Source organism: Mauremys reevesii, linkage group 7, assembly GCF_016161935.1.
Source record: "Mauremys reevesii isolate NIE-2019 linkage group 7, ASM1616193v1, whole genome shotgun sequence".
NCBI lineage: Eukaryota > Metazoa > Chordata > Testudines > Geoemydidae > Mauremys > Mauremys reevesii.
In genome coordinates, this window is record NC_052629.1 from 20451246 (window position 1) to 20472963 (window position 21718).

Below are 21718 nucleotides of genomic sequence, written 5' to 3' on the forward strand. Positions count from 1 at the left end.
CTCACTGCTTACCTCTTTCAAGTGTCTTGGGTATCACCAGATATTGTGATACTTTGGAGTGGCAAAGTTTCATCATATCCTAGGCACCTATATTTACACACATGGGCCTTCTCAGGTATGTGACAGATTTTTATGAAATGTCCACTATATGTTGTAAAGATAATCACTATTATAATATTGTCCCTGGGTAAACAGACTGACTTCATGTTTTTCCATTATCTTTATTTCTTGAAATGTTCATTTGAAGGTAGATCTACACAGCAGCTGACATTCAGCCCATATTTGTATTCTCCCCTCCCCCAACTCCACATGATTAGTTCTTGTTGGAGGAAGTCTTTTTGAGACTAATTAACCTTCTTTCCAAAGTATACTGTCCCTGGCCAAAGAAGATTAATTTATTTTCTGCCTTACATTTGCAGGTTAAGGAGACACGACTCTCACATTTCTCTTTTAACATTAATTCTGCTCTAAATCAAATATGAAATATTGATAGATTAAAGCTTGTCTGCAGCAGGTAAGTTGAATTATCCCCATTTTATGGAGGGGGAAATGAAGGCACATAAAAGTGAAGTGTCTCATCAAAGGTGACAGAGTTCAGATTGTAACTCAGGTTACGTCTATACTGCAAAGTCCTCTTCAGACAGGACTACATGAACTAGGTACCTTTTAGTTCACACCAGCAGCGTCCACATGGGGGCAGACAGAGTGCTGCGCAACCTTTTGGTGCATGCTGCAGTTCACATACTTGTAGTCCTCACTGCAGCACTGTCAGTACTGCTACTCCCTGCTCTCAGCAACAAACAATATTACTTTTCAGTTTTAAGTCACTAGTTCAAATCCATGCTCATTCAGGCCCCGATCCTGCAAGCTGCTGAACAGCTGCAGGGTGCTGAGCTCTGGGTGTCAATAGCTGGCAGGGCCAGGCCCCAACTCGGTAGTGACCAAACACACTTACTCTCTGTTGATCATTGAGTTTGGTGGAGTCAGTCCATTTCCTGTGAATATGTGCCCCAGTCACAGAAACCACAGCTCTGCTGGCCAGATTCAGATGCTAATACTGCCATTCCCCATGCTATATGATATGTCTTCCGCAGACAAGATTCAAGATACTTTAAACGGAGTTTTCTTAATGTTAGCTTTTAGTTGAAGGGTTAATCTATTCTATTTGCAAGCCATTTCATTTTCAGCAATGCTATTTATTGACCACAGTGTTTTCCCATTTAGCAATATTCTTTCAAGTGGAATGAAAATTACCTTGCTGGGTTTGTTATGACAGCGAGCCAGAACATATACCTCCACTTCAATGGTATATTGTCACTCACCATCACCTTTAAAGCATGCTGCCTTGCGGATGAACAAGATTTTAGGTGTTAATCCAAGTCCGATCTTGGCACCTTCCTTCATCTCCTTTGTGCTGATCTGGTGGCCTAAATATTCCTCTTGCTCTATGCCCCCTGCTCCTGGCTGCCCCCAGCACAAAGGGTGTTCCAGGAGAAGGGGCTATGGCCAAAACATTCTGCATGCTGGCAATGCAGAACAGCTCCTAGTAGGCCCCAGCTGCTCAGGAACACTTGAAGGAAAGAGAAGACTCCTGTGCTCTCAGTCACTAGGAGCTCTGCTTGTGAGGCATTAGTTATCTGCAAGGCTGGCATTCTGATCCTAGTTGACTAGACTGAAGATCTCCCACATCCTTGTACCTTCTCCATCCTTCGGGCTGCAGCTAGTATTACTGCTACTGTACAGTTAGCACCTCCCCTTTTTCAGTTAAAACTCCCTGTTGCAAGCCACATTTGGAAAAAAACTTGAGTGCAAATAACTCTTCTACTCAAAAGCAAGAACAGCAGAAAACTCACCTGCCTTCACACTGGCAGATTCCTTCAGGGATGACTTCCTCTTTCTCCAGCTATAAGACGGGCCTTTCTTATAGGAGCACCATCTCTTTCTTACCCGCTTCAGTATAGCAAACCTACCCCCTCTTCCATGGGTGCTGAGGGACATCTGGCTACAGAACCCACAAAGAGAGGAGGGATGGGTTTGAAATAGTGAGCATCACTTGCCTGGAGATGAGTTCTTCAAGGCCTCATGGTTTTACATAATCCAGGGCTGGGCAGAGCTGGAAGGGGGTCAGAAAATCATCTGTTGCACAGAACCTCTGGTCCTGCTACCCGACCCCAACTCCATGGGGGTGAAAGGGTCATAAAAACTGTTTGAGCCTCCATGGAGCAGCCCCATCCCACTGTACAGCCAGTGGGGAATATTCTTCATCCCCGGTGCCCAGCCAAGGTACTCGAGCAGACCACTGGATTTATGCTTCTAAGCATGCAGTTCACAACAACCAGACTTGCAGTTTGGACATTACAAGGCACTGAATCAGGAGGTTGTATTTCATGTTAAACTAAGTTTTGGTATCCTCCAAGTTTACGCTAAGCAGGTTCTCTTGCATTTGTTTTCCATATTTGGTGCATCATTTGGACAGACCAATGAATAGGCAGATTGGTGGGTATTATTAAATGCTGCAGCCTGATCAGTGTGAGATTCTTTTTCTCTGGCTCTTTTGATTCCTAAGAGCATGTGCCAGAGGCCCCTCATTGTTCAGTTATTTATTCACAGCATCTTCTCAACTTTGATGGAGAATCTGTTTCTATATCTCGTGGAACTGGAGACCTGGAATGTTTCTTGCACCAATTGGTGAGTTCGTTGATAGTGAAAGAGACCTAACACTACTGAGGGTAGAAGGTGAATTATGGCGAATGATTCTGTTAGATAATAAATAGGCAGCTACATCTGATTCAGAAGTCAGTGCATTATTTCTGTTTGCTGTACTCTTTTGTAACGTAATTGACACTACTGATCTCCATTCTGCCTTGGGCAACACGTGTCATAGCAATTAAGAGAAAGCAGCCTTGTCTTTGTTGTATATACTGTGCATGCTTTCTCTTCCTGCAGACTCTGTGTGACTGATGTAAGGACAGAGAATGTTCAGCAGAAAGGACTATTAGAAATGTAGCCTACATGATGATGGTGAAGGGGGAACTGCTGAATAATTTATTTTAACTGAAAAAAGCTTGAAAATTAGCTGAAGTTAAGACACAGTTTTAACTCTTTACAAGGTAGTTATTTGTTGCGATTCATTTATTAAGGCAACTAAAGCAGTGGTCTGTCTGAGCAGCCAGCAGATATCCATTATCAGCAAAACTGCCCATCTACAGATAATAATCCTAACACTTCACAGCAATATTCTAAATTACTACTCAGCTATGATAATGCCGTCCAAGTGGGACAAAGGTAAATTTTGGTCTAAAATGAGCAACATAGTTAGATAAAAATATTTAGCCCTTAAATAGCATTTTTCATTCGTAAATCCCTAAGTGCTTTCCGAAGTCAAGTAGTGTCTCATTTGACACTCTGTGAACCTGAGTTATGGAATAGCTGATCTGTACCCAGTCACAGTCAGTCCGTGGTAGAGCCAGGGGTAAAAAACAGATCTTCTGACTTTGTCTAGTACTCTGTCCACTAGGCTCCCCTGTCTGTGTCAATACAGCGGTTAGATGCCAATCATAGGCGGATCATGTCAGGGACAGTTTATTGACAGTTCTGACTTCCCTTTTCCATACAACTTTAAATTAAACTTTTTGTGACAGAAGAGGATAAGATACATTCCTGTGCAAACAAACAAACAAATCTGCATTGAATCTGGCGGTAGTGCAGGAAGGAATAAGCTCTCAGGGATAGCCCAGAATCTAAGGCTTTGTCAGTTTTATTCTTGGCAGCAGTGTTAAAAAGGTCAAAACCATCTTTTGATGGTTGTCTAAGACCCTTTTTCCTTCCTGCTTTGTTTATATAGGAAACATATACACACAGGACTAAATTCTGCCCCCACTGCAATGGTTAAGTTCTCACAGAAGTCAAAGGGAATTCCTCCCAGGTAGAAGAAATCAGAATTTCGCCCATATACTGTGTACTGTAGAAAAATATGCAAATTGCATTGTTGTAGCCATATCGCATGGTCCCTGAATTATTATTGCTGTTTCCTTTTATTGTGGTGGTTCTAACAGGCCCCAACCAAAATTTTTAGGCACTGTACATGAAGAACTTAAAATCTAAATAGATAAACAAAGAGTGAGAGAAAAGAATCATCCGTTATCCCTATTTTACAGATGTGGACCTGATACCGTTGAAGTCAGTGCTAAAACTCGCAGTGTCTTCAATAGGACAAGGAGAGATTAAGTGACTTGCCCAAAGTCACACAGGAAATCTGTGGCAGAGGCAGTCCTTTGTTTCCCTGGATTTGTCTCTGTGTAGCTGTCGAAACCTAAGGAGCCCACCAATTCTACCTGCTTCATACCACTCTTGTCTTCTGACTGGATGAGTCTCCACTGGAACTCACCATAACTAGCTTCTCAAGCTACTAGAGTAGCTTCTGTTCAAAGCTGTGAGGTGCTACCTTCCCCGCAGGACTGAGCATGTTCTTGGATCAGTGCTCCCTGCCCATAACGGACTGCGGAGATAGAGCAACTTTTTTTTTTAAAAGCAAACGGTTAGTTGGATTGAGTGTCCCCTAATGGTTTCTAATGCCAGTCTCTTGGTCCAGCCAGTCCCAGTCTCTTCCCCTCCCCCAACTCCACGTGCAGTTGCAGTATTTCCCTCACAGTTGGCTCCCACGAACCCGCCTTCATTTCCCTCAGTGGCTCCATTCCCTGTCTTCTTTCCTGTCAGTCCCAGCCTCCATTCCCCACTCCTGCTTTCCAGTCTTGGTCTCCTTGCCCAGCCAGTCACCGCCTTTCCTCCCCCCCAGCTTCCCGTCCCAGGCTCTTTAACCAATCAGCTCCCAGTGTCCTGCTACTCCCAGTCAAGTTTCTCTTCCCCGACACTCCAGTCCCAGTTTCACTAGGCTCTTTCTCCCCATCTTCTCCTTTCCCTCCCTCTCGGTCTGTCTCTTGTCCCCTCTGCTTTCAAATCAGATGTCTTGTTCTTGTATGCTGCCTGGGCGTTTTCCTGGGGGGCAGGTAAGTGAGAGCACAGGAGAGAGAGGCTCAGTTCCAGTGCCCAGCCCCAGCCTGGCCCACAATAGCCAGTACAGGGAAAGTCCAGCTTCCCCCTTGTAGCCCTGGACTGGAGCCTAGTGCATGTTCAGTCTGGTCAGCACTAGGAGTTGTGAGGGGATGGAGCCTCAATGAGGATGGAATCTTTGGAGATTTTAGCTGCTAAACTCTTAAGTCTCTACTGAGCATGTGCAAACTGAGATTTTTTTAAAGGCTTATAATTTGGCTAAATTTGGGTGGATTTTCACAGGAACAGCAAAAGATACATACCTAAAATAAAGAAACATCCAGGCCAAACTTCATGTTCCTTTTTCAAAGCCTGAGGTCACTAACATTTCTTAAAGAAAAGGTTATCAGGATTTTTTAACATGGGCAACACAACATATTTTTTCCTAGCCTTGTTCTTGGAAACAACTAAACCAAAAAATCAGCCTCATTCAGACACCCGGCATGGAAAATTTCTGCATGGTTATGTGCATGGTTGCATATGAAGAAGTGGGGTTTTACCCACAAAAGCTTATGCCCAAATAAATCTGTTAGTCTTTAAGGTGCCACCGGACTCCTCGTTGTTTTTGCATGGTTATATTTTGGCAAAGTTATAAGCAATTGTAAATACGATCCTATAATGGGAAGCATCTGGCAACCCTTAACAGTAGACAGTTCAGCCAGCCACACCTAGGAAAATCTGTTGTTTTGTAAGAAACCAGAGTCATCAAAAAGAAAATGAGAATTTTGTCTTGGGAGATGAAAATAGTCATCAATTTGTGCCAAAAAAAGAGTTTAGATGATCCACAAGCCATGGAATCAGCTGAAGTCAGATAGCTTGATGGAAACCACAAAGTTAATGATCGCAGCAATATTAATACTTTTCTACATAAATAAATAGCAAGAAACTACAGTAAAAGTTAATTATAGAGATGGGAACCAGGAGGAAAGACAAGCTAGAGTCATTGGGTCAAATCTATCCATTGACTGCAGAGGCAATAAAGAAGGAATAAATTTGTTCTATTGAGATGAATTGTCTTCCTCTTTTATATATCATTTTAAGGGGAAAGATGTGAAATCTGTTCATCTAGAAAGAAACAGCCATCCATAATTAACAGATATGCTCTCTCGGTGTGTGTAATCATTACAGTGTTTTCAGAATCTTATTTACAACAGCCCAATATCCGTTGGGGAATAAATTCCTTGTTTATTTTATATTAGCAATTCCAGTACGTACTAATGATATAATACAACAGTTACTGTATTACTTGTTTCCGTACTCCATTTCTTTGGATTAATAACTAAATTCCAGATTTTTAAATCAGTGATACGTGCATGCCAAAATATTATTACTTCACATTTCTTGGTGACATGGTTCTACAAATGTGGACAAACCAAGTAAGAAAACTAGGGGTCACCACTGGAGGATTTTGATCCAAATTGGGTGTCCATGCACTAAGTTAATGCCTCAAAGATGCACACAGCAATAGTAACGTTATGACTGTATATAAAAATCTAGGGTCTGATCCTGCAGTCCCTCCTGGGCCAAATCCTTAAGTCCTTCCCTAGCTTTCACTCAATTCTTGCTCAGGCAAAACATTATCAACCAAGGGAGGAAGCTGAACTGTAGGAGCTATCACAGGGTAACACCTGAATAAGGATTTCAGTATGCGGCCCATTGACTTTAATGTGAGGGTAGCCCGATTAAGGAATACAGGACCGAACTCTTAGGTGGATAAAAATACAACAATTCACTGTAGAATGCTTTAGTGTTCCAGATGGTTGGCGAGAATGTTCTACTTTGTGCTTCTAGCTCTGGTTAAGTGGCGATTGCAGATATTTTGCAGTCATGGTAATATAAACAAAAGAGCTTGTTTAATAGTAGAGTAACACTTAAAAAAAAAAAGTGTTAGTCCTAACAGGGATTAGCCATTTCCAAATTCCCCGCCGTATTCAGACATGGTGTTCACAATCATTTTGTTCTCCACGTTCCCCGTGTTTTGACTGGTAGCTTCCAAGGATCACATCATACGTGATTTTGTTACTTAATATATTATGTACATATTCAAAAAATGATTGACTAAGTAAGCCTGAAATCTAGGTTGCAACCAGAAAATAAATATTATAAAGTCAGTAGAAAAGGGGTTCCTGTGTGTAGTAAAAGAGGTAGAAATGACCCTGATGAAGTCACTGAATGATTTTCAAGAGAAACTGTGATGAGCAGTACTAAATGGAAATTGGATCTTCGTGTTTGATTTTAAGTCTTGATGCTGTAATGTATGTGAAATATGAGTATATACACATGCATCAAACTGGCTCTCTCAGTTCCTAATCATCCTCTTTACAACACTACAGACAGGCTCAAAGACACATTAAAACGTTAGAAACATAAAAATGGCACCTTCTTATTATCTATTCCCTGTAGGCAACAGCCTGGGATCGGTCCTGCTTGTTGAACACATCTTGGTGTCAGGTGGGAAAGTCAATGGGATTTGTGCTCTGAAATAACGTATACACTTGAAAATCCCACTTATCAACTGGATTCTGCACAAGGACTGAGAGGAGATCATAGCTCTCTGTGTCACAAGTACTCATATTACTAACAGACACCAAGTTTTACTCCTTAGCACTGCTGAATCAGGGAAAGCGAGCTGCATTCTGTCCTGACTTATGCATTGTCACCAGAATTGTCAGCTGAGGTCTGATTGCAGAATCTTTGTTACTGGTGATGGTGCACAAAACAGACTGATTTTCACAGGCCAGGCTGAGTTTCCATCACTAGAAAAACAATCAGCTTCTGACGCATAGCCTGATTCTGCCTGATTTGGAAATCTTGGAGAGAGGAAACTTGGAACCCCCACCACCACTCAGGTTCTAGAAATTTTCTCCTAGAGATGGTGCTGCCTACAGCACAGATTTAAAAAGCTCCATTATTATAGTGTATTTGTTAGGCCTTCCACTCTGAGTTCTGCTCTGACACGTTTTAATCGAGCCTGGATGACTCCAAGGTTTCCATCTGTTTCTCATTTACTGAAGAATATTATTACTGTAGGGAACATAAATATCATCAATAATAATGTTGCCTTTTGGGAAACACAGAATTCAAAAAGTTTTGATTCAAATATTAAATCACTGAACTTGGGCTCAATCACTGCAAAGTCAGGAACTAGCCAATCAAATTCTCATAGAATTTGACCAGCTCCTCAGCGGGTGTAAATCAGCCCAGCACCTACCCTGGGCTGGTGTAAATTGATATATTATTATTTATTAGTATTGTTGTAGCACCTAGGAGCACTGCCCCTAGTCATGGACCAGGTGTTAATTGCTTTGCAAATATAGAACAATGAGATGATCTCTGCCCAAAAGATCTTACAGTCGTAGCTGTCCACCCTCAGCCAGAGTAAATCAACATAGCTACATAGATTTATATCAACTGAGGATCTGGCCAGTTGTTTTAAATCTTAGTGTCTGCCGAGAGAGATGAGGTTGCTAAACGGAACATGAACTGATGAAACCTACCCAGGCATTTAGAACCTGTATCTGATCTTAATGTGTGAGATAGTGCAAAATTTGCATGCTTAAAAATAATAAAGCAACCTTGACATAGTGGCTGATCAGCTTAAGGGTTGGAAAAAGTCATAACAAGAAGAAGGCCACAGGTCTTCAGCAGGGTGCCCTATGAAGTAGAAAAACTAGTCTACTGTGGAAGCACCAAGATGCAATCTGAGGAGCAGCAGGAGAGAGAGGACCTATTCAAACAGTTCTTCACCTCCTGCATTCCACTGCTCCCCACTCTTTCCCATCAAACCCCTCTCCCAGCAGCCCTCCACCAAAGGAAGGTCAAACCAGGTGGTGGGAAAACAAATAGTCTTGACACCTTGTTCTCTAGGCCAATTGCTTTTGTTCATATAATCACTTTGGAGGTATGGGCCACCTACTTTACCACTAGAGTGTTGTGGGGAGCTCTCTCTTCCCTTACTGGCACTGTGTTGTGGAAAGGTCTCTTTTCTCCCTCAGTGACCATAACATCTCGGTGGCCTCCTTCCTTCTCCCTCCAAGTGTTGTGTAGTGAGATGTCACCAAGTAATAGTTACTATGGGGTTTCTTTCCTTCCTTGCTCAGGTATCTGAGGGCCCTCCTTTCTTCTCACTTCTTGGGGCCTTCTTGCCCCCATTACTGTGTTTTCTGTGAGGTTCCTTCCTTCCCTCCAACACTGTTGTGTGGTGAAGTCTGCTTTAACCCTTCCCCGCTTCACACACACATTGCTGTTCTGTTATGCACCTTCCTCCTTCCCCTCCCCATTGCTGTTGTGTATAGTGGTCTTCTTTTCCAAAGGGCCTCTTCCCTCATCTCTCTGACTGACCTCTGGAATGGTGATGCCCTTCAGGCCTCACCCCTGCTGGACCGATGTTCGTAACCTTCCGCACAGAACATTTATTATTTACGCAGAAGAGTTTCCTTACATGTACTTCAGCTTTAATGCAGTTCATATAGTGTTATTCAGTTTTCCATATTGTTCTGAGTTCTGTGTTCTTTAAACAAATACATTCTTACAAAAACATTTGTAAAAGATTATATTATTTACTGCTCTTGTAGGAATGTATCCGTGGGTGGCATAATAATAGTAATATAATAACATACAAGAATCACTTCCCACACTGTTGAAATGCAGCCAGCTCTGGTGCTGTCGAGTAGTTCACAGCAACACTACATAATCATATGGATTGAAAGTGAAAAATAGAACTTTATCCAGTTGACTTGCATAGGGAATCTAATTGAATAAGCAAGCAGGTTATTTTTGTAATAATCATTTCATAAATTCTTTGCACAGTACTTTTCATCTAAAAAGCTCCAAAACCATTTTACAAGCTTTGCATTTAAGGTCACTTCACCCCTCACTGAAATGCAGCTACCTCTGAGGTAGAATGTAGCAACTTTTGCAATGCTGCATAACAACAATATACAACTGTTTAGGCCTGTAAGTGAAATTGCAGGGGTTATAAAATTATCATGTCCATACATTCCAGCTGTTAACCATATGATCAGTCATCCCCTTCAGCCATATTTAAATCTACTCTCTTCTAAGCACCACCTACGTCTGTCTACCTCTGAAAGTTAGATTTTCCCCCCTTGCTGAATTACATGTACAATGCACACCTTGTGCTGTGAGTAAAAGATCTATTGAAAAAACATTACCCAACTGAGCAAGTATGTGCCTAGGATTAGGCACCATAATGAATGTAAGCACTAAAAAGTGTCTCAGACCACTATACTGTACCATAACTGTGTCCTATTTCCTTTATTCTTGTTTGGGAAGATGGACATTAAATCCAGTGTGGAGTGTGTTTTGTTCCACTCCCCTGCGCTAAAAAAAAGGAGAAATAGAGACAAGTCCTTTACTGAAATGTTATAAAAATATTTCAAAGTATGCCAGAGCTAAATATCAGTCTTTAGTGGTACTGAACTTGCCAGGAAATGCTGCTTTAGTGACCCACCAGCATATGTGCAGAAGTGGCAGGTCTGGAAGTAAGTCAGTTTTTAAAAAGAGAAAATATAAGGAAGATGTGCATCCTGCCTCTTTTGAAAGATGAATACCTAATGGTACATTTTGCTTGTAAGAAGCATTCAGATGTATGTTGTCTTTCAGAGAATGATCATGTTACACGCCTTGAGCTTTGCCATAGTAGCAGAGGAAGGGAGAGTACAAAGGTTATGGAAAACAAAACATTAATTTTCTTGACCAGCTGTGTTACAAGCAAAGTTAAGCTTATTTATAACCATGGCATACTGTTCATAAATCAAGCCTGCTATCCAGCAATGCATTTAATGAGAGCTATTAAATTATTTCATGATGTACTCATCATTACCATCTGATAAAAAACAGAACTCCCTCCCAGGACCTGGACTTTCAATTGCAGCTTTTTATATTTATGGAAGGAGGTGGAGGGGAAACAACTCCTAAATAGTGTCACGTATGTTCAGAGGTCTGTAGACAGAACACTATGTACGGGAGAAGTGATAGTCCTGGTAGAATCAGGCTTGAATTTTCTCAGCTCTCAGTGAGAATGATGGGTCAGTAAAATGAATAAGTATTTGGTTGTATATAAATCCCTTTCATATTCAAAATGCTTGATTCTTATCTCACTTTCAGCAGTATAAATCAGGAGGGACTCTGTTGAGGTCAGTGTAGTTACACTGGTATAAGAGAGACTGGAATCAAGCCCAAGGTATACAAAAGAAGCTGAAAAGTTGAAAGCAGTCCACTCATGAGCTATGCACATTGTTTATGCTTGAAAAACAGGAAGCATATGCTATTTGAATTAAAGTCAAAGGGACAGATTCTTATCTCAGATGCACTGGTGTAAATCCAAAGGAGCTCCATTGACTTCATCATCAATAAAGTCAAGGGATTTCTTTCAGATTTACACTGGCATAAGTGAGACTGGAATCTGGCCGTGAGTTCACATTCGTTGCCTCTCCTGTACACACAAGCACAAACTACATGAACCAGTGGGACCACGTGGTCAGGAATACAGTCCATGAAGAACATAACAGTTTGCCAATCTGTATACCCTATGCTGCAGCTCAGCTTTTAATAGTGTAATATGGTTCAGTAATGGAATAGTTTAGAGTCCATAGTCATTTGGATTTCTGCCAGCTTTCCAAATAAGAGAAGTCATTGCCAGTTGCTGCACAGAATTTTGCAAGAACCCCTTTGTCAAGGGCATATTGAAGCACTGAAATCATGGGGCAGATAATTTATGTGAGAAAGATTTATACTAAATCAATGGTAAGGTCATTGTTGCCCAGAGGCTTACCCCTGTATAAGTGCTTAATTGCTAATCAGAGACTGAATTTAGCAATTTTCATTATCTGATACTTTCCATCTCTGTCAATAAAACTGGAGAGGTTTATGTTTTATAACTGAGATGTTTCTTTTACCCAAATTTGTGGGAAGCTCTAGAACTCGGTCATTTCTCGTGATGCCATTTCAGTATTATAAACAGTGGCTGTTATTTAGTTCCAGTCCTGCGACTCTGAACGTGGGGGGAGGGGGTAATTCATTCTTTTGGAACGTGGACCAGATTCTGATCTCAGTTATTCTGAGTTTACAGCAGTGTATCACCACTGACCTTAATGGTGTTCCTGCAGGTTTACACCAGGGTAACTGGGGTCAGAATCTGGCCCTGTGATTCTGCAACCCTCTCCAATTTGAAAGTTCTCTTGCATGTAACTGCTCCAGTGACCTGCTCCACTGTTTTGAATTGGTTCATTATTCTCAGTTTCTCAAGTCTGTATTTTGTCAATGGTAACTTGAGGGCATCCGCAGTTTGAGGTTGTGTGCGAGCTCGTGAGCCACTTTAAATTGTTTGATTTCATGTTCCAAGGCCAAAGGTTTTCAATGGAAAGTTTTTTTCCTCATCTAGATAGTATGGGTATAGTATATAGTCAGTGGGCATTTCATTATTGTAACTTAGAAGAGATTTTGACCTTACAGATGCTGTTGACCGTCTTTAGCAAGGATTTATTGCATATGGTTTACGAGGAAGTTACTGTAGTTAAATGTTTGATTTATTTCTTCTTAAGTTTATTTGTTTATAAGGCTCCTATCATGTGGTTTGTTTGTTTCTCTGTTCCTTCTGCTTACAGAGGAGTGTGAATTTACAGCTGGAGGGAGTTTGTTTGTTTTGCATTATAACAATCATTTGTGGGGAAAGATTTTATGGTAAAGGCATGTCTTCTGTTTGAACACCTTCAGGCTTGGGTATAGTCTGTTTTCTTCCAGCAAGTAATTCCATGGTTAGGATTCCACAACATAGAACGCTCTTCCCCATATGCCTGATAATGTAACCCTGTGACTCTCTAACTACATCAGGGAATTGTGCTGTCTTGAAGGGTTGTGATGGTCTCTGAAGTAGCCAGGTCCCAAACCATTAAAAGCTTGGTGGAGTTCTTCTTGAGTTGTCAGAGCAAACACTCTGCAAGGTGAATGGGATAATTCACACTTCTCAGAGCTATTGTTTCAGGGTGTCTGAACACTTTGAAAGACATGAATGTGTCAGTTTATACATGATTTGCGTTTTTGAGGTTTTCTTTGTAAACTAAAACATAAGGAAACATTTTTTTAATCAAAGCTTAAATTCTGATGCACAAGTCCATGGCAAGGAAATTCTACTGCTGCAGGAACTCAGGTTTATGATCAACAGTGCTGAAGGCTGCAGAGATCTAGCTTTTTCAGCATAGAGGTTTGTTTCCTGTCCAAGATTAAAAAGTATAGTGTAACAGTATCAGCAAGCCCATTTTTGTGTCATGGGCTCCTTTGACACCTGCTTGTGCAGGATCCAAGATGTTGGCAGAGGGTAGATGCTGGTAGAGCTTGGAAGCTATTGTCTTCTTGAGGACTTTGGCAGGAAGAGGGGAGTTGGCAATTGTGTGTGTGGGGGGGTCTCTGGCTAGGTGATTTGGCATTAAGTGTAAGAGTTCTTCAGGATTGGTTGGTCTACTACATTTTTAGAGGATCAGTAGCTTGTCTTCTTTGAAGGAAGCATTAAAATGTTCTCTGTCATCGTGGGGGTTAGGTTTTGTTTGCAAGACTTCAGAAGCCAAAAGGGCCAGGAGTAGTTCTCCCAGAACATGGGAGGGACATTCTTCAGATGTGTCAGGGTTTTTCTCTGGGACATTAGTTTGAATTCCATCAAGCCAGGTGGGAGGTTGGATGTGTGTTTCTGATATTGGTGTGGTTACCACTTTCTCAGCAAGGCCTCCTTTGATTTTTGTCTGTGAAGTAGGATAGGAGGTCTTTCAGAGGGCAGGACTTGCTCATGTGTACATGTATTAGTTGACTTCAGGTCAATTAGCCAATTTCCACAGAATAGTTCTGCTTTGGTTTAGGTGATGCAATTGTGTGTTTGAGAAGATTCCTTTAGCATCCCTTATGACTGCAGCCTGTGTATGCAGGTGAGCTGTTCATGTGCTGTAGCAATGTAGCTTATGTGCCTAGGCACTCGAGTCCCATGCTTTCATGATTCAGTCTCCATAGTTTGTCAGAGAATCATGGTGAGCTGCCAGAATGTGTGGGTGAAGAGGTAACCTGGCGACTGCCTCATCATTGGTTTGGGTATGCAGCTGGTTCTAGTGTTCCACAAACTTATCAATGCCTGAGTCTTCAGGTGGGTGGTTTTCCCCGCCAAGGTCTTCTGGAAGGTTTCCGAACTTTGGGAGTAAAGTGGTTTGGTTGGTTCAGTGACAGGGTGAGGAGGTGGTGTTCTACCTAGGGGGATGGTTATGGATCCACAATCAAGGACCTGGGCCCCATTCTGTGAGGTGCTGTACTGACACACAACAAGAATACAGTGCCTGTCCCAGAGAGTTCACAGTCTAGATATAGGACCAGATGCAACAGGTGAATGAAACAGGCAAACAGAGGTGTGGAGGAAAGACAAGGTAAGAGAAAGTGAGCCTAGTTATCAGCAGCTGGCAGCATTCTGCACACATCGTGGCAGAAGTGAGAGTGGTGTGTTGTCTTTGCTTCTGGGCTCTAGCCCCCAACTGAAGATAAGGACTAGTGTGGAAATAACGTATTTCTTTGCCGTTTTCACTGCTTATTGAGTTGTGCATGAAGCAGGGAATAGAACATGTAGGAAAAAAAATGAGAATGAGGGAAGAAAACTGATTGGACTTGGTCATAAATAAAATCTCCCCATCTTTTACTGAATGGAGCAGTGCTTGAGAAATGCACCCACCAAAACAAACAAACAGACAAAAACCTAACTGAATGTAAAGTATATAATTGCTTGTAGCTATAATCACTCCAAAGTATCATATTCTCTTCAGCGTGCATGGGTTGAAAATGCTCTTCAGCATAACAGTGCCACTGTAGTTTAGGGTCTGTCAGCATTTCCATTATAACCCCCAGTTTTCAGATTAACGATTTAGTCACACGCACAAAAAAGTACTCTGGGCAGAAACACAAATGCACGCTCAGCTCAGGATTCTAGACAACACTTATTCTTAAAGAGTTAAAAATCTATCACCTTATTTACAAAAAAAATAGTGTAAGAATTTAGAACTCCTGAAAGGAGGGTTGACAGCCCTGGAGGCCGCGGTCCTAACCTTAACCACACAAGAGGTGTAGCACAGGTGGGAGCAATGCAGTCTTCCCTGCAAAAGTGCATCAACTGTGACCTGTAGGGACTGTCATTAGGGAGGAAAAGGTAGAGCAGCCGCCATACCAAAGTGGTGTCTCTGATGATGCTGCCATTAAGGGTGGCTAATTGTGAAGGGGTCATATATCTACATGGCACTAGACTGAGAACACCTACAGCCAGTACATGGTCAGTGCTGATGCAGGCTGGAGTTGAACTAATGATCAAGCAATGAGAACCTGTTAATCCACTTATCATTCCACTGACCCTCTTATGCCATCAATTTTAAAGAAACACTATTGGTAGGTTTATACACCAATATAGTTACATTTCTATGGTCCAATGGGGAGCACTCTCTAGATTCTACAAATCTTTATTTAGGGTAGGATTTTGTTTTTGGTTGGTTACCAGAATTATTTTATGTACCACTGAAATAAAGTCACCTCTAGGGTGGAACACAGTAAATGCTCAATAGCACACAGCAAAGGACAGGAGATTTAAGATTTCCAGCTAAAATGCGGGAGATTAGGGAGGAAGAATGCAACTATACAAATTGAATTTTGGCCCCACACTTGCAAAAGGTGCTGCAGGATATTCAATGACCACCAGTGATCAGGATGTTAGTTTTGTATCTCATCTGAAAGGAATCATCTACAGCTTCATGTTACCCCTAACAGTGTTGAGTTATTCCTAAGCATTAATTTAGGGCTTGTCTTCACTAGCAAATAATAATTTTAAGTGGGGTAAAGTTAGCTTGATTCACTCTAGCATTCACCATGACAAGCTGTTGTCTACATTGATTTCTGGCCCTTGTTAGTTACCCTGACTCCTCAAGGTCAACTTCTAATGCAGCCTAACTTGCAAGTGAAGACAAGCCTTTAGAGAGGAGAATGTCATCTGCTGATCCACCAGTGCCATCTCATCCTCCCCCTGGGCTGTCTTCATTGGACACCATTAACAAGTTTTAGAATGCTAAACTAAAGGAAAGAGAACTGAATCACTGTAAAGACATTCAGAGCACTTCAAGGGTCTGATTAAAATACACAAAAGCCAAGAAATTAGGAATTCTTTTTGAAGCCAGTTCTCATCTAATGCAGCCATGCCAGAGTATTGCTGAGATCCCCAAACAGTGGGAATCTTAAGGTACAGATTGTCTTACAATTTTTATGCACAAACATGAGTTAAGATCATTTCAGTCTTAACTCTGTTTCCTTGCATTATTGCACTTCTGTGAGGGTATGTCTACACTACGGGATTATTCCGATTTTACAGAAACTGGTTTTTAAAACAGATTGTATAAAGTTGGGTGCACGCGGCCACACTAAGCACATTAATTCGGCGGTGTGCGTCCATGTACCGAGGCTAGCGTCGATTTCCAGAGCGTTGCACTGTGGGTAGCTATCCCGTAGCTATCCCATAGTTTCCGCAGTCTCCCCCGCCCATTGGAATTCTGGGTTGAGAATTCCCAATATATGATGGGGCAAAAACTATGTCGCGGGTGATTCTGCGTAAATGTCGTCACTCAATCCTTCCTCTGTGAAAGCAATGGCAGACAATCATTTTGCGCCCTTTTTCACCTGGATTGCCCTGGCAGACGCCATAGCATGGCAACCATGGAGCCTGTTTTGCCTTTTGTTACTGTCACCGTATGTGTACTGGATGCTGCTGACACAGGCGGTACTGCAGTGCTACACAGCAGCATTCATTTGCCTTTGCAAGGTAGCAGAGATGATTACCATCCCTATTGCACCGTCTGCCATTGTAAATTGGCGATGAGATGATGGTTATCAATCCTTTTGAACCGTCTGCTGCTGTCATGGGGTGCTCCTGACTGGCCTCGCTGAGGTCGGCCGGGGGCGCATGGACAAAAATGGGATTGACTCCCTGGGTCATTCCCTTCTTTATGTTTTGTCTAAAAATAGAGTCAGTCCTGCCTAGAATATGGGGCAAGTGTACTAGAGAACCAGAGAGCACAGCCGCTCCGTGTCAGAGCCCCAGAGATCCCGCAGAAATGATGAGCTTCATGCCATTCTAGGGGGTGCCCCTGCAACAACCCCACCCGTTGCTTCCCTCCTCCCCCAACCCTCCTGGGCTACCGTGGCAGTGTCCCCCATTTGTGTGATGAAGTAATAAAGAATGCAGGAATAAGAAACACTGACTTTTTAGTGAGATAAAATGAGGAGGAGGCAGCCTCCAGCTGCTATGATAGTCCAGGCAGTACAGAATCTTTTCTTTAGACATGAAAGGGGCGGGGGCTGATGGAGCTCAGCCCCCAGTTGCTATGATGAAGACAGTTAGCAAGCCTTCTGTACCATCTGCCGGGAATGACCAGGAGTCATTCCCATTTTTACCCAGGCGCCCCCGGCCGACCTCACCGAGGCCAGCCAGGAGCACTCACAGGCTGATGATGATGATGGATAGCAGTCATATTGTACAGTCTGCCACCGGGAAGGGGATGCTGGTGTTCAGCGCTGCAGCACCCTGTCTACCAGCAGCATGCAGTAGACATAGGGTGACACTGAAAAAAGGCGAGAAACAATTGTTTTCCCCTTTTCTTTCGGGGCGGGGGGGAAGGGTGTAAATTGACGACATACACCCTGAAACACCCGGGAAAATGTTTTTGACCCTTCAGGCATTTGGAGCTCAGCCAAGAATGCAAATGCTTTTCGGAGACTGCGGGGACTGTGGGATAGCTGAAGTCCTCAGTACCCCCTCCCTCCGTCCATGAGTGTCCATTTGATTCTTTAGCTTTCCGTTACGCTTCTCACGCAGCACTGTGCTGAATCCCTGCTGTGGCCTCTGTCTATCATAGCCTGGAGATTTTTTTCAAATGCTTTGACATTTCGTCTTCTGTAACGGAGCTCTGATAGAACAGATTTGTCTCCCCATACAGCGATCAGATCCAGTATCTCCCGTACGGTCCATGCTGGAGCTCTTTTTGGATTTGGGACTGCATCGCCACCCGTGCTGATCAAAGCTCCACGCTGGGCAAACAGGAAATGAAATTCAAAAGTTTGCGGGGCTTTTCCTGTCTTCCTGGCCAGTGCATCCGAGTTCAGATTGCTTTCCAGAGCGGTCACAGTGGTGCACTGTGGGATACCACCCCGAGGCCAAGACCGTCGATTTGCGGCCACACTAACCCTAATCCAATATGGCAATACCGATTTCAGCGCTACTCCTGTCGTCAAGGGGGAGTACAGAAAGCGGTTTAAAGAGCCCTTTATATCGATATAAAGGGCCTCATTGTGTGGACGGGTGCAGGGTTAAATCGGTTTAATGCTGCTAAATTCGGTTTAAACACGTAGTGTAGACCAGGCCTGAGACTGCCAGATCTTTAATATTCTCTGAACAGTGTGTGGTTGTTTCTATAGCATAGAAAGTTGTAGTTTGAAACAATATTTGATGGTCCTGTGTCTCTGCACAGAACTCCTAATGAGCTTCACTCACATTCTCTTTAGTTCTTCACAGTCTTGAGGTGCTGTTCCCTCAACATTCTCAATAAAGTTATCTCAGCTGTTGACTTTTGTGCTTGCTCTTTCACCCAGTGACTCTCACAGGGTCTCATTCAGTCACACAGCCCATAAAAATAACAAACTCTGTGACTTTGGTCACAGCCATCGCAGAATCAGAAGCCATGAGGTCATTGTCAGGGTTCCTTCCCCACTCTGAACTCTGGGGTACAGATGTGGGGACCCGCATGAAAAACCCTGTAACGGGTCGGACTCACCCCCGCGGCGCCTCCTGCTGGTCGTCCTTGGGAATTAGCTCAGTCCAGCGTTCGGAGCGCCCTCTGCAGGCCAGTGATCCACCTGTCTTCTCCTGGCCCCCGTGTCCCTCCCAGGACCCCGGTGCCCCTTTAACTGGTCTCCCCCTCCCAGGGGAACCCCCACCCTACTATCCCCACTTTGCCTCAGAATTGGCCACTGCCAGTCATTCTCTAGCCCCACGTCCTGGGGCAGACTGCAGTATCAGCCTATTCATCACTGGCAAGGAGGGTTTGGACCTACTGCCTTGGCCTACTCCTGGGCTGCCCCCTGCAACCCCCAGTACCTTTTAGCCCTCTGCTAGGCCGCAGCCTGGGGCTTTCCAGGCTGGAGCTCCCCAGCTCCTCAGCCTGTCCCCAGCCCTGCTCCCCTCAGGTACTCTATCTCAGCTCCCTGCAGCCAGGCCCATATCCTTCTGAATACAGAGAGAGACTGTGTTCCTTCTGGCTTCCCTGGCCTTCTTATAAGGCCCTGCAGCTCAGTTTAGGGCGTGGCCCCAGCTGCAGCCACTTCCCCAATCAGCCCAGCCTAAAGCCCCTTCCCAGGGCTGTTTTAAAGCCCCAAAAGGGCAGGAGCGGGTAGCCACCCCACTACAGACCCCCCTAAGATTATTTTTACCATCTTAGGTTAAAAACTTTTCCAAGGCACAAATTCCACCTTGTCCTTGAACAATATGCTGCTACCACCAACTGATTTAGACAAAGAATCCAGGAAAGGACCACTTGGAGTCCTATTCCCCCAAAATATTTCTCCAAGCCCTGCACCCCCTTTCCTGGGTAAGGCTTGAGAATAATATCCTCACCAATTGGTACAGGTGAACATAGACCCAAACTCTTGGATCTTAAGAACAATGAAAAATCTATCAGGTTCTTAAAAGAAGAATTTATTTAAAGATAAAAGAATCACCTCTGTAAAATCAGGATGGAAGACAATTTTACAGGGTAACAAAAGATTCAAAACACAGAGGATTTCCCCTCTAGGCAAAACTTTAAAGTTACCAAAACAGGGATAAACCTCCCTCTTAGCACAGAGAAATTTGACAAGCTAAACCAAAAGATACTCTAATGCATTTCATTGCTATTACTTACTAGTTCTGTAATATTAGATGTATCATTTCAGTGGGAGCTGAATTACTTGCTTGGTCTCTCCCTTTGTCTCCAGAGAGAACACCCACACAGCACAAAGCAAAGCCTTCCCCCACCCCCACCCCGATTTGAAAGTATCTTCTTTCCCCATCGGTCCTTCTGGTCAGGTGCCAACCAGGTTATCTGAGCGTCTTAACCCTTTACAGGTAAGGAGGGATTTTATGCTACCCTTAGCTGTATGTTTACGACAGTCATACAAGATCGACTCGGATTCTTATACATCATCCACTTGTATGAAATCAGATGCTACTTGTTCTTTTTTGGGGGAGATCAGTTTTAATTCTGTTGTTGATTGGGGTGTCAGGTGAAGAAAGGCAAGACCCAATGAGGAATTACTGGTTATGATAACTAGTGGGGTTAGAAAAGAGATGGGGATGTTATACTCTAATTTGAGGTCTCTTTATATGGGAGCCGTAGGTTGGGGAGTGATCTGGAATGGCCTCATCGTGCTGATAAAAATATGTGGGGAGGGATGGGGCTGGCTCCATCCCTTCCAGGCAGGTGCCTTTGGTCTCCTCTACTTGGTGTGGTTAGCACATCAGGAGAACTCAGTACCCTTCACAGCAGGAAAGATGTTCTCCCCAGATTTTCTATCAAGTCCATCAGTTGCTAAGGTCAGCAGTGTTAATTTGTAAAGGTTGGTTTGGGAACTCGTGCCAATGACCACTTACTTGGGTTGCGAAAATACAGCTGCAGCCTTCTTTCCCAATAATGATGGGTTTATTAAGTACATAGAAAGTAGAGCAGGGGGAAGGTATGAGAGCATGTTTATGTTCATGTTCTTTTTCAATGGTATTTTCTTGTCTAATTAAATGAAGAAAAAAGAAAACATTATTAACACTGAGTGGGACAACTGAGCACCCACTGAGCATCCAACTGAGCTTGTCCATCCGCCTAAAGTCTCGATCAAAGAGACCACTGTCAGGCCTCAGAAGCTAGTTCAGTCTCCCACGTCCATTCACTTTTCAATGGCCTTTCTGCGGAGTCTGCCAATAAAGGTGCCAATGATTCTGATGGCTTTAGTGTTTACTGAGATCTGGACAGAGACCCCCAACTCATTTCATGTACTGCCTGCCATCCAAGCAGATAATAATGACGAAGCCTGAATTAGAACTATTGACCTAAAGGGTAAACATTCTGTACCTTGTGCCAATCTATGAATTATCCAGTTCCTCAAAATGTCTAGCCCTTGAAATTTTGCCTTACAGCATTTGAGCCACAGTGGCTCTTGCAAAACGCAGTCCACAGGACGAATAAGGCACTGAACCAAAGTTTACCGTGTAAATAGATTGGAATTCAGGGCATATCTGCCCATTAGTTTTGTGTCTACAACAAACTGCAAGTGCAAATAGTAGCTGTTGAAAACTGAACTCCTGTTTGTGCCTGAGCCCCAGCTGGAAATCAGCCCCTTAAAGTACAGAGATATTTTTAAGTGTACACCATAGTATTATAAACTTGTTTTACCAAATTTCCATCATGTTTGAGCACCATGATTTGAAACTGAACTCCATCTTAAATGGTGTTGGGTTTGCAATCCATCTAGCAGAGACTATGGGAAAAGGAGCAGAGAGAGAGAGATGGCGGGAGAAAAACTCTGACAATATAAATGTAGATTCTATACTGTATACAGATTAGCT

The 21718-nt window shown here is 43.1% G+C and overlaps 1 protein-coding gene across 2 annotated transcripts in view; it reads left to right on the forward strand.

Moving 5' to 3' along the window:
* LOC120408967 (phospholysine phosphohistidine inorganic pyrophosphate phosphatase) overlaps nucleotides 1-21718 on the forward strand; it is a 170138-nt gene that overhangs the window by 113544 nt on the left and 34876 nt on the right. Inside the window, exon 7 of one of the 2 annotated variants that reach the window (XM_039546183.1) lies at nucleotides 2611-2688. The exons of the other annotated variant lie outside the window; for it this stretch is intronic. Within the exon in view, the coding sequence (XP_039402117.1) occupies nucleotides 2611-2688 (78 nt within the window). The remainder of the gene's footprint in view (nucleotides 1-2610; nucleotides 2689-21718) is intronic. 2 annotated transcript variants of the gene reach the window in all.